We start from the raw sequence: 10,264 nt of genomic DNA, 5'->3' as shown, positions 1-10,264 counted from the left end.
GTGGCTTTGGTGCGGCTTCTGGACTTTTAGGATGCATGCATCATTGAAACACCATATCTCCAAAGTGACTCGAAGCAGCTTTATTTTGGCTGTCTGTATCAGGCCTATAAAACAGTTTTTGTTACACTGCAAATGAGTAAATTTATCTCCTTGGTGAGTTACTATCATGACGTTACTTAGTTACGCCCTAGTTATTTGCTAGTGCTTGCAAAAAACACGTTTTGGACAACAACTTCCAGAGCTGCTCTTAGCCATCGTGGATGTACTACTCATTGCAAAAAAGGAGTCAAGTTGCCAGCACCTCCTTATTTGCAATGAATAGTACTTCCAAGCTATTCTCAGCTGTTCCATCTTTTTGTCCTTTGTTTTCTCCTGGCTAACCAAAGGGCTTTGCAGCAAAAGGGACACTGCAGAAAGCGATAAGGTCCTATCAAGGCGGCAGATGCTTCCATGCGAAGGCCACAAGTTTTGGCATCGACGTTTGGGGAGCTGCGGGACTCTTTCCTGAACGAAGCATGTGAAGGGTGGGTGAGTCCAGAGGGAAAGCTACCGGAGAAAAGTAGGTGAGATGAGAGACTCTTTTGCTGCATATTGGTTGGGACTGTCTGAGACCTTCTGTGAGAACACAATAACGCATAGAGGATTCTGGCAGGAAGGGAATGCTGGTGAGTCTAAATAAAGGCATTACCCAGTGTAAACAAAACCTTCCATTCAGATCTAAAATTAAATTAATCCCTTCCCTGCTTTTCTGATATAGGTGCCCAGACTCAGGGACACTTCCTTTTGTTTAGTAATGGGGCTATTAGGGAGAAATTGAATCATGCTGGCTTTTTTCGGATTGACTGAGAACCAAGCAGAGAGGAATCGATAAGCCTCCCCCCCCTTTCCCACTCTCCGTCAAGGAGAAGGCATCAGGAGAAGACGAGGGACTGGAAATGGAATTAGATTCTTGAATAGGAAAGGTCCTTTTTGGACAGGCAAGCACTCGCCATTCCCTGCACCGTGGCTAATGCTGCAAATGCCACTTTTAGGCAGAGCGAGGCAGCGATTTCTTGGCTGGTCCTCTTGATACCCAACTCCCAGTCATTTTATGGTGATGAGGAGGTCTGTGCATGCCTACCTAGTGTGCTGCGTAGCAATCTTGCTGCCCTTGGAAGCTGTGCAGGATTCAATCCCTTCAGGAGCATGGAAGCATGATGAGACTGGGAGGGCAACTGAGGGGCCTTTGCAGGTGATGGAACATGTTGAGCCTGCCTTTAATACTATGGAAAAGCCCTATCGCTGGCAGCACTGCACAGCCGATCCACTTGTGATCCTGCGGCTCCCAAAGCTGCCCAGCTGGCATGAAAAATGAGGGTTGCCATGGCTGGAGAGACCTCATTTTTCTGGCTTGGGATTAAAAAAGGGAAGGGAGAAGAGGAAAGGAAAGGAAAGGGGAAAAGAGGAAGGGAAGGGAGGAAAGAAGGAAAGCAAAGGAAGGAAGGGACTATCATTTAAGGGGGAAAGGGTATGTATCCTACACAGCTGTCCTACACACAGTAAATCTCTAAACTAAGAAATTGCATCAGAGCAACTAAGAAGATCAGGTACTGATCAACCCCAGCCATACCACAGTAAACATATGCTATTCTTAGTTCATGGGTGTATAACAGTTTTGTATCTACCACCTGACAGGCAAGAATATATAAGCAGCCAGTTGTGTTCAGGTTAACCTAACCCAAGACTGTCTCCTGCAAAATAAAACATCCATCCCTCTTAGTTTTATGCCACCATGCTGCCGAATCAGGATTAGATTCTTACTACCATAGCAACAAGTGTGTAGGGGACGGGATTTGGAGTCAACAAAAGCGGTACTCAATTTTGCATCCTAAAAGTTGGTATCCCACTTTCCTGTTTGATACATTATTTAAATGGATTGGCTAGATCTGATTTTGATGTTCCTTCTGAAGCTGAATTTGTTTCTCACTTTCTCCGGTGTAGAATTGAGTTAGAGACAAGGAAGGTGCAACCCTGGAGAGCCACTGACATTCAACGGCAAAGCTTTGCTTCTGCGTAACTTCCTTTCTTGGTGGTTCGCACCCCTTTGGTGTAAATCATTCCTTACTGTCAGTTGCTACATCGCAGAATCCCAATTTCAGATGAACGGCTTAGAAAGAGACAAGTTGGACTCCAGGACACATTAGCCTGAAGGTGCATTGGCCACTGTAGTCATAGTGTGTGTTTTCTGTGATAGCAGCTACTTGGTTTCAAGGGGATTGGGAAGAGCGTGCCTTAAAGCTCCTTATGGATACACCATCACATTCTTTCCCTGACAACTTGAAAGTGTTCATTCTTCTGAAAGTCGGGGAAGAGACTCCTTCAGTCGACCCAAGATGACTTTGGCACGGTCTTATACCTCATTCTCTGTTTACCTTACCTATGGCGAGTCGGAAAGCAATGTTTTGCAAATAGGATGGAAACACCTGCTGTTCAGTGCTGGCAGGGAAAAGCGGAAGGGGCTCAAGTCCTGGGCTGGCTGCCAGTCCTCAAAGTGAGCCTGTCATTGCTAGATAGTGGCAGGGATGGGCTTCCCGAAGGTGGCAAAGGGGGGGAAAACCGACTCTTTGACCTTCATTCCTCTGCCTTCTTTGGGACTCAACCAGGCCAGTTCCCTCTTCCACTTCATTTCACTCTTTTTCTCCCCACCAAGTGGATAACTTCAGCCTTTCCTATCTTTTTAAAATCCTTGGACAGGCTGTTTCCGAATGTTCTTTTCATTTCAATCTACTTATGAATAGCATTAGCAATAGCAAGTACATTTCTATGCCACTTATCAGTGAACTAGCACTTTACAGTGTCAGAACAGGGAAGTAACTACTGTAGTGACTAGTAATGAGTTAACTTGTAATTGGTTCCTTTCTCCAGTAACCAAGGCATACCTGCATCACACAAGGACTGAGGTCTACGAAAGCTCATGCTGCCAACTTCTTTATTTCAGTTAGTCTCAAAGGTGCTACAAGATCTCTCTACATCAGTGGTTCCCAACCTGTGGGTCGGGACCCCTTTGGGGGTTAAATGACCCTTTCATGGGGGTCGCCTAAGACCATCGGAAGACACCTATTTAATTACAGTTATGAAGTAGCAACGAAAATAATTTCATGGGTTTGGGTCACCACAACATGAGGAACTGTATTAAGGAGTCGCGGCATTAGGAAGGTTGGGAACCACTGCTCTACATACCTCCTTTTGCCATGTAACTTCTAAAGGGTCAGTACAGGAATATTGCATGACTCAAGTGGTGGCTTATTCTGAACCTCAGGCTGCTGAATGCAAAATACTCAGAAGTCATTAAGAAGGTCACACTTTTATGTTAAGGAAGAGTTACTTTTGAGAAAGTAATGAAGCTTTAAAAATTGTGACTGCAATTCCATCTTGGAATCTATAACCAACTATTTGGTTAATTTTCTAAGTGTTGATGGATATGCACTTGCGTACCTAGGAAGTACAGAAGCCTTAATTTTGATGGCTATATGTTCCTTCCAGACTAGCAGACCTGGTACCATCCAGGCCTGGTCTCAGAGGAAATTAAGATGGATTTCCAGACTCTCCATATACCGCAAAATGGTTTACGGTGAGCCTTGCATGGGGCTGCTTAATTCTAAGGCTAGTAAACTTGTTTCTAAACTGCCGCTTTATGTATTTGTAACCTGTCCCTAGCCACTGGACCTACTACCTCTCGACCATCTCCGCGTAGTTGTGCAGCTTCTTCAGGACTAGCCTACTGGCTCCCAAAGAACAAGTGCCTGCAAACTGACTTTGCATTGAGAATGCCTTGAGAATTGAGAGTGTGTCCTCAACTGCCATCCATTTTATTTTGTTTGATCTCCTGTAATTAAAAAGTACCAGGTGTTCGCTTCTTGGGTTTAACGCTGCTCATCTCTAATACAAGCTGGCATCGTTTCGGCATTGCTTAAAGTCTCTTCCAAGAGGTTTTTCTTTCCCTTTCCTAAGTGACAGATGTCAAGGAAGGCTTGCGGCAGGTAAGGAGCCAAGGAAAGGAGTGGGAGTTGCAGAGTGAATGCGTACCAGGGTTTTCAAAGGGCTGGGCTGTGAGAATCGAAGTAACCCCCATTTCTCTCTTATGCTCCTTTCTGTATATACTTTTAGACTGTGTTTGGTTATTCTTCTATTTCTATTATTAGTTCGTTTCTCATTGGATGATACTTGTATATCATCATTTGCGTTGGGTAGTATACATTTTGCCTCCGGCATTGTTAAGATATATTTATTTGAAATACTGGATATGCTGCACATTGTCCTCCAGAAACATTTGGTGTTGTTGCATGCCTTCAGGTCATTTCTGACTTATGGTGACACTAAGGTGACTATATTACAGGGTTGTTTTTTTTTTTTTTTTGGCAAGGTATGTTCAGAAGGGGCTCACCTTTGTCTTCCTCTGAGGCTGAGAGGGTGTGACTTGCCCAAAGTCACCCAGCAGGTTTCCATGGCTGAGCAGGAATTCAAATCCTAGTCTCCAGAGACACTGTCCAACACTCAAACCGCTACACCAAGGGAACTGCAACCTGATGAAACAATAAATCCAAGGCGCCTCTGCGTTTGCATCGACTTTTGGTTATCGGGAATTTTATCGCTCTTTTTATATCATCTCACAAAGAAAAGAAAGGAACCGAAGTGAAAATCTGACAGCAGCTGGTGAAGGACACAGAGCGTTCTCCTGCAAAAAAAAGCATTCTGATTCGGTACATTTAACCGCAGTGCCATTCCACTTTCTTCCCAGATCGCAGCCCCTGTGACTGTTCTGTCAGACAAAGTGTAGGTCCTGATGGCACAAAACAAACACAACACATTTTTGCCACACTCTGCTGCGCACAATCAGCACTTTTGTTGCAGTCTGCTGAAACACAATCTTGTCTGCCAAGACGTGTGCACAGGTTTCCTACCTTCATCATCGCCAAAGGTTTTTCTAAAATGGCACGATCTTTAAAAGGGCAGGCTGGTTGTTGAGGGCACACAGATGAGCGTTTGAAGGTTTTAGGTGCCAATGAACAACACTGTGTTTGATACTGAGGTTTGATTCTCTCTCCAGAATCAAGATGAGAAGAGTTTGCATCAAAAGCCAATGGGAACACAGCACCTATTTGCTAGCATTCGCAACACCACAAACCCAGCTCTTCCAATCCCTAAAGTGGTTTCTCAGCTCTCTCTTTCGTATGACTTGTGGTGACTCTAAGACAAACCTATCATAGGGTTTTCTTGGCAGGTTTCTTCAGAGGGCAGTTGCCATTGGCCTCCTCTATGACTGACAAAGTGCAGAATTGAAAAATAGAACAGTAACAGATCAGTACTTTGGCAAAGCATCTTCCTCTTGCAGAGGTTGTGGAGCCCAAGGTTTGGGGCAAAGCAAGTGTGTGGAGCTAGGTCTTCTGTGGCAGCAAAAATTACTCCAAATCTGAGTTTCTGTTCAGTATTTCTGCCAAATGAGCGATGGCGTTATGGGTAAGCCGTGTGCAATGAGGGTCCAGTTTCTTGTTATGTTATTTGCCGTCAGGTTCATTTCAACTTGGTGCAACTCTCTGAATGAGAGATCATCATCAGGTCTTGCAAACTCGGGGCAGCCATGGTTTCCTTGATCAAAATAGTCCTGTTGTAAGCCCAGTTGTCCTTTTCTCCTACTGCCGTCCGCCTTCTTACACCAAGTCGCACCATCTCAGAATACGACAGGAGGAACATGTAGTGGCTCATATTTAAAGGTCCAACAGTGAGCAACATCTGCTTTCTAATGCTGAGGCAGCTTTCCGAGTGGAGGTTCCAGCTCTAGCCGGCGAGGTTTACCGATAAACAGATGTGCTTGAAATGTCAGGCCATTTCACCCGCAAAACGGTTTTCTTTTTCTGTATTTTCCGTGCTTCGAGTGTAGAGGTGGGAAACTATATTGACCTGAACCGAGCCCTCTGTGGGATGGCCAATTTGGCGCAGCATGCCCATTCTGTGTTGTTGTATGTCTTCTCTATTTCCCAGCCCCCTGGAGGATGATAGTTTTGGACCACAAGATGGGATATAAATATTAAACTTGAAATTAGAGACACGTCCGTGCAGAGACTGTAGATACGATAAACTAATCAGAAGTCATGTAGCGTTCCCTGGCTTGACAACACCTCAGTATTCTTGCAGCAATGGCTGAAGGGACGGATTAATGTGGCATTTAGCTGGGCAACTGTCGCTCTAATCCATTCTGCTTCACAGATATATTTTTGCCCCTTTCCGCTAGATATTTTCCTTTCCCAGGGACAGGTTTTATCGGGCATCCCGTTTGCTGCCTCGGCGCTGTCACTTTGAATGGATTTACACAACCTTTAAAAAGACTAATCTGTTTTTCTTTCTCTGTTCTTTTTCCCCTCCAAGTGTCTGTATGCGGGAGCTCATGATTCTCCATGCATCAGGAAAGTGTCCGCCGCTGTTTTTGCCAGCAGATTTAAAATAAGCATCCAGGGCTTCACCTGCTGTGGAAAAACCACACCAGCTAGCATAGGTTAGATCAGATTAGTCTGCTAGCAAGGAGGGGAAGGTGGTGCTCTCAGAGCAAAGGCAGGAAAATCTTCGGTGAGCCCTGGGCCAAGAATAGGGCTCCCATGGTGTGCCTTAGGTGCATCAATAATCTCCACAGGCTCCTTATCGAGGGGTGGATGGATGCTCCTTTCTCCAGCTGTCTCTGAGTCCTGCACTGTTGGATAAACCAACTAAATCAGTGAAATCTGTCAGGTAATATGCCAGTTAAACCTTGCAGATCACTCTGTACGATATTTGTTTTCATATCCCCGCTTTCCCCTTTGTAAAAGATGGAAAACTGAGGCTTAGGGATGGTGCTTGAATTAGGATTCTTGGCCCACGTTCAGGATTTTTATCACAGACCTGGGTTGGCTCTAGTTAGAGCATGTTAAGACGCTAGCCACAGTTGAAACGTCAGGGATTAATTCTTTCATAATGCAGCCACACAGCCCAAAAAACCCAAAGAAAACTATGGATGCCGGCCATGAAAACTTTCCATGTTAGCATTCTTTCTCTGTCTCTCTGATGGATGTAGCTTGCTTTTTAAAACATCAGCAGCACAGCCTGTCCTGTTTTGGAAACACACCTCCATAATTCCTTGCCTAAGAGAAGAAGAAGAATCTTTATTACGGCCATATAGACCAACACATTGCCTAAGGGAACCTTATGAAATCCATGCAGTCGCCATACATTGACAGGTGACTGGGAGGCATAAGGGCTGGTTTTGCCCGCAAGGGTAGGGAAAATAAGTGCTATTTAATATGTGGAGATTATACACGTCTCTGTTTTGACATATGTTCAGGATCATCACGCTGATGGCGGCAGTGAAAGCCTCTTGCCTGACCTTAGAGTCCATTTAACCGTTCTCAGATGGAGCTGAATCCATTGGAGATATGGCATATTCCACGTAGATATTCCTCATCACCTCCTGAGATCTCTTCCATTGCCTAGCAGGCAAGTTCCTTCCTAGTGTGGTTCCGGCAGCATGCAGCAATCCAGTTAAGGATCTTTAACCAAAGCCTGTGGAAAGAGATTGTGACTGCTCCTGGTCAGGAGCAGAGGGACAGCCCCCATCTGATCACTTAGCTGCTTGCACTGCAGTCCTGGAAAGCCTCCCTAAGAAGATTTCCAATGTACAGATGTCAAAGGCAATTAATTCAGTAGCAGGCTGTGGGTATTATTAGAAAAGAGACTCTCCTGATGTGGATATGGGGAGCTTTCTTGCATTCGTCCCCTCCTCCACTCCTCATTCCGCCCATCGAGACGTCCAAATGACTGCCTTTTCAAGACCAGGACAGAGTTAAATATGCCAAGGCATGGTTGGCTTAAAAAAAAAAACTGGTTTAGAACAGAAATAGAACAGCGTGGCGAAGGGGGGAGGTAGAGCAAAAGATCTCTTTCCTCACTCCATGACTGGCGCTCTGATGCGTGGAGCCATTAGCGCAAGCAAATGGAATGAGGTGATGCGAGCCCTGCTTCAGACTGTGGCGCTGCAAAGTTAAATGACGGAAACTCCCCGCCTCCCGGTTCAGTGGCATTCTTCCCGGCACTGCAGAAAGAAGGGCCACCACTGCCGCCATAGGTAGTGCACCAAATGCCTCCATTCGCCAAAGAGTCAGAAGGACAGACTTTCATAACCCTCTCATTTATCTAAGAACGTCCAGAGTAGCTTTTGTAGAAGGCAGCATTGCCACAGAGCTAGATAACATCCCTCGTTTTGAAGACTGTAGGCTTTGCGTCCCTCACTGGTACCTGTTAGTAAGTCCCGAGTTTGCTTACCCGCCATTGTAATCTCTGTGGTTATGTGCAGTGCTTCTCAGGCTACCTGAGATGGTGGATCTTTGTGCCCATTGGGTGCAGTTGTTTCTTTCCTGGAAACTTGTCACGTACCAGCAGCCAATGGTTCCAAGATCAGCACAGGTCCACAAACTACCACTTTGAGTAGCGTTGCTTTAGTGGATGGATTTTGGCACCAAGGAAGGGTCAGAGCTCAATGGTGAAGCCTTTCCTTTGCATGCAGGAGTTTCCCAGAATAATCTCTGCCATCGCCGGTTGAAGAAAAGGAACCAGGTGATGGGGAAAGACCTTTCTCTCTCAGAGGCACTAGAGACCAGAAACCAGTCAGAGAGCCAGGGCCGGCTAGGAGGACAAATAGTTTCGACCTAGCATAAGGCATATACTTAGTATCATGGCCCACCAATATGGTTCTATATTGTTGGTTCCACAGTCATTGAGAAAGCACAACCACTTGTGTTACCTATTTTTACGCTCACATAGAGTCTCAACAAGGTTCCAGATGCCATTGGCATCCAAGGCAGCTTAACAAAAACAGGGCATCCTTCAGAGTTTTGGGGTGTGTGATTTCACTTTACTCATGAACTAGTAGGCTAGGATTGATTCAGATCCATATCATCCAAGTGCCCAGTTTCTTTCTGACGGCCGACCAAAAGGGAATCATACTTATATGTAAGAAGTCTAATCCTCGAATGTGAATGAGTACTAGGTTTGGGAAACGAACTTGAATTTACGTTTATAGAACATGTATTTCATGCAAATATATATAAATATGCAAACTTTAGACATTCTGAGTGCCCAAACCGTCCTGTTTTAGAGGTGTCTGTGTGTGTACGTTTCCGCCACTGAAAATACGCATGCTTATCTTTATAGATCCTTTCTTTCTTAGTTTCCCCCTTAATTTTCCATTGCTTCATAGAATTGTGGCCTTTCAGCTCTTTCAAAAAGTATGGTCTCTGCATAGACGTGACTTGGTTTTGAATACCATGCGGGTCAGATGGAAACAACAAACTGTGGCATGTTTCAGGAATGTAGTTCGTGATCCTTGGGCATGCGCCGTGCCTCCTACCAGAGCTAACAGAAACTTTTCATTTTATGAAACGGAGTGGAAAAGTGAACTCTGAGAGCACTGGGAAGAAGTGTTTGTTTTGTTTATTGCACAAGCATGTTGAAGTTTGTTCCTTTTTGCTGGCTTGATATGGATTTCCAGCATCTTGCTATGTGCCAAATAGTATTTAAGGACTCACCTAGCGTGAGGAAACAGTAGCCCAAAGATTCTCGGCGTCTCTTGCTGGGCAAACTTCATTAGAGCGCAGGTTAAAGTTTCCAAGAAACCGCGTGGGAAGACTGCATGACTCCTGGTGCAGAGAGACGGCTTGTGCGGATGGCATTTGAGTCAAAAGGCTGGAAGTTTAATCTTGACAGTATATTATTTGGTGGGCATTGTTGCTGTTTTATTTTTAACCCTATCTTTAAGTAACTTACATAAACATGGGAATTCTAAAAATTGAAATACCCAGGAGATTTAGCGTGTGCACTTAAGTTATAAGTCTCTTGCATAATGGCACTCTAAATTTACAGTTTCAAAGGGCTGCTGGCTGGCATGATAATCTGAGCAGGACTGAGGAAAGTGGCTCTATACAGGGCCTGGCAGAGAACCTGCTTTGCCTGCAGAGGGTCCTGAGGTTTGTCCCCAGCAGCCCCAAATAGACCACTGATGAAAACCCTGGAGTCATTGCTGGTAAATATGAACAACGTTGATCCAAATGGGACCAGCGATCTTTGTATATAAGGCACCTTCCAAAGTTCTGGGCACAAACATCAAACTCTTGCTACCCAAGAAAATGGGACCAGCGATCTTTGTATATAAGGCACCTTCCAAAGTTCTGGGCACAAACATCAAACTCTTGCTACCCAAGAAAAT

At 45.0% G+C, this 10,264-nt stretch overlaps 1 protein-coding gene across 3 annotated transcripts in view; it reads left to right on the top strand.

Moving 5' to 3' along the window:
* PPM1E (protein phosphatase, Mg2+/Mn2+ dependent 1E) overlaps positions 1–10,264 on the top strand; it is an 86,209-nt gene that overhangs the window by 63,153 nt on the left and 12,792 nt on the right. Inside the window, exon 1 of one of the 3 annotated variants that reach the window (XM_042442489.1) lies at positions 436–563. The exons of the other annotated variants lie outside the window; for them this stretch is intronic. Coding sequence (XP_042298423.1) covers positions 451–563 — 113 coding nt within the window. The 5' untranslated portion in view covers positions 436–450. Of the gene's footprint in view, positions 1–435; positions 564–10,264 lie in introns of those variants that run through there. 3 annotated transcript variants of the gene reach the window in all.

Source organism: Sceloporus undulatus, chromosome 11 (assembly GCF_019175285.1).
Source record: "Sceloporus undulatus isolate JIND9_A2432 ecotype Alabama chromosome 11, SceUnd_v1.1, whole genome shotgun sequence".
Classification (NCBI taxonomy): Eukaryota; Metazoa; Chordata; class Lepidosauria; order Squamata; family Phrynosomatidae; genus Sceloporus; species Sceloporus undulatus.
This window is presented reverse-complemented; position numbering and strand designations above follow the sequence as displayed.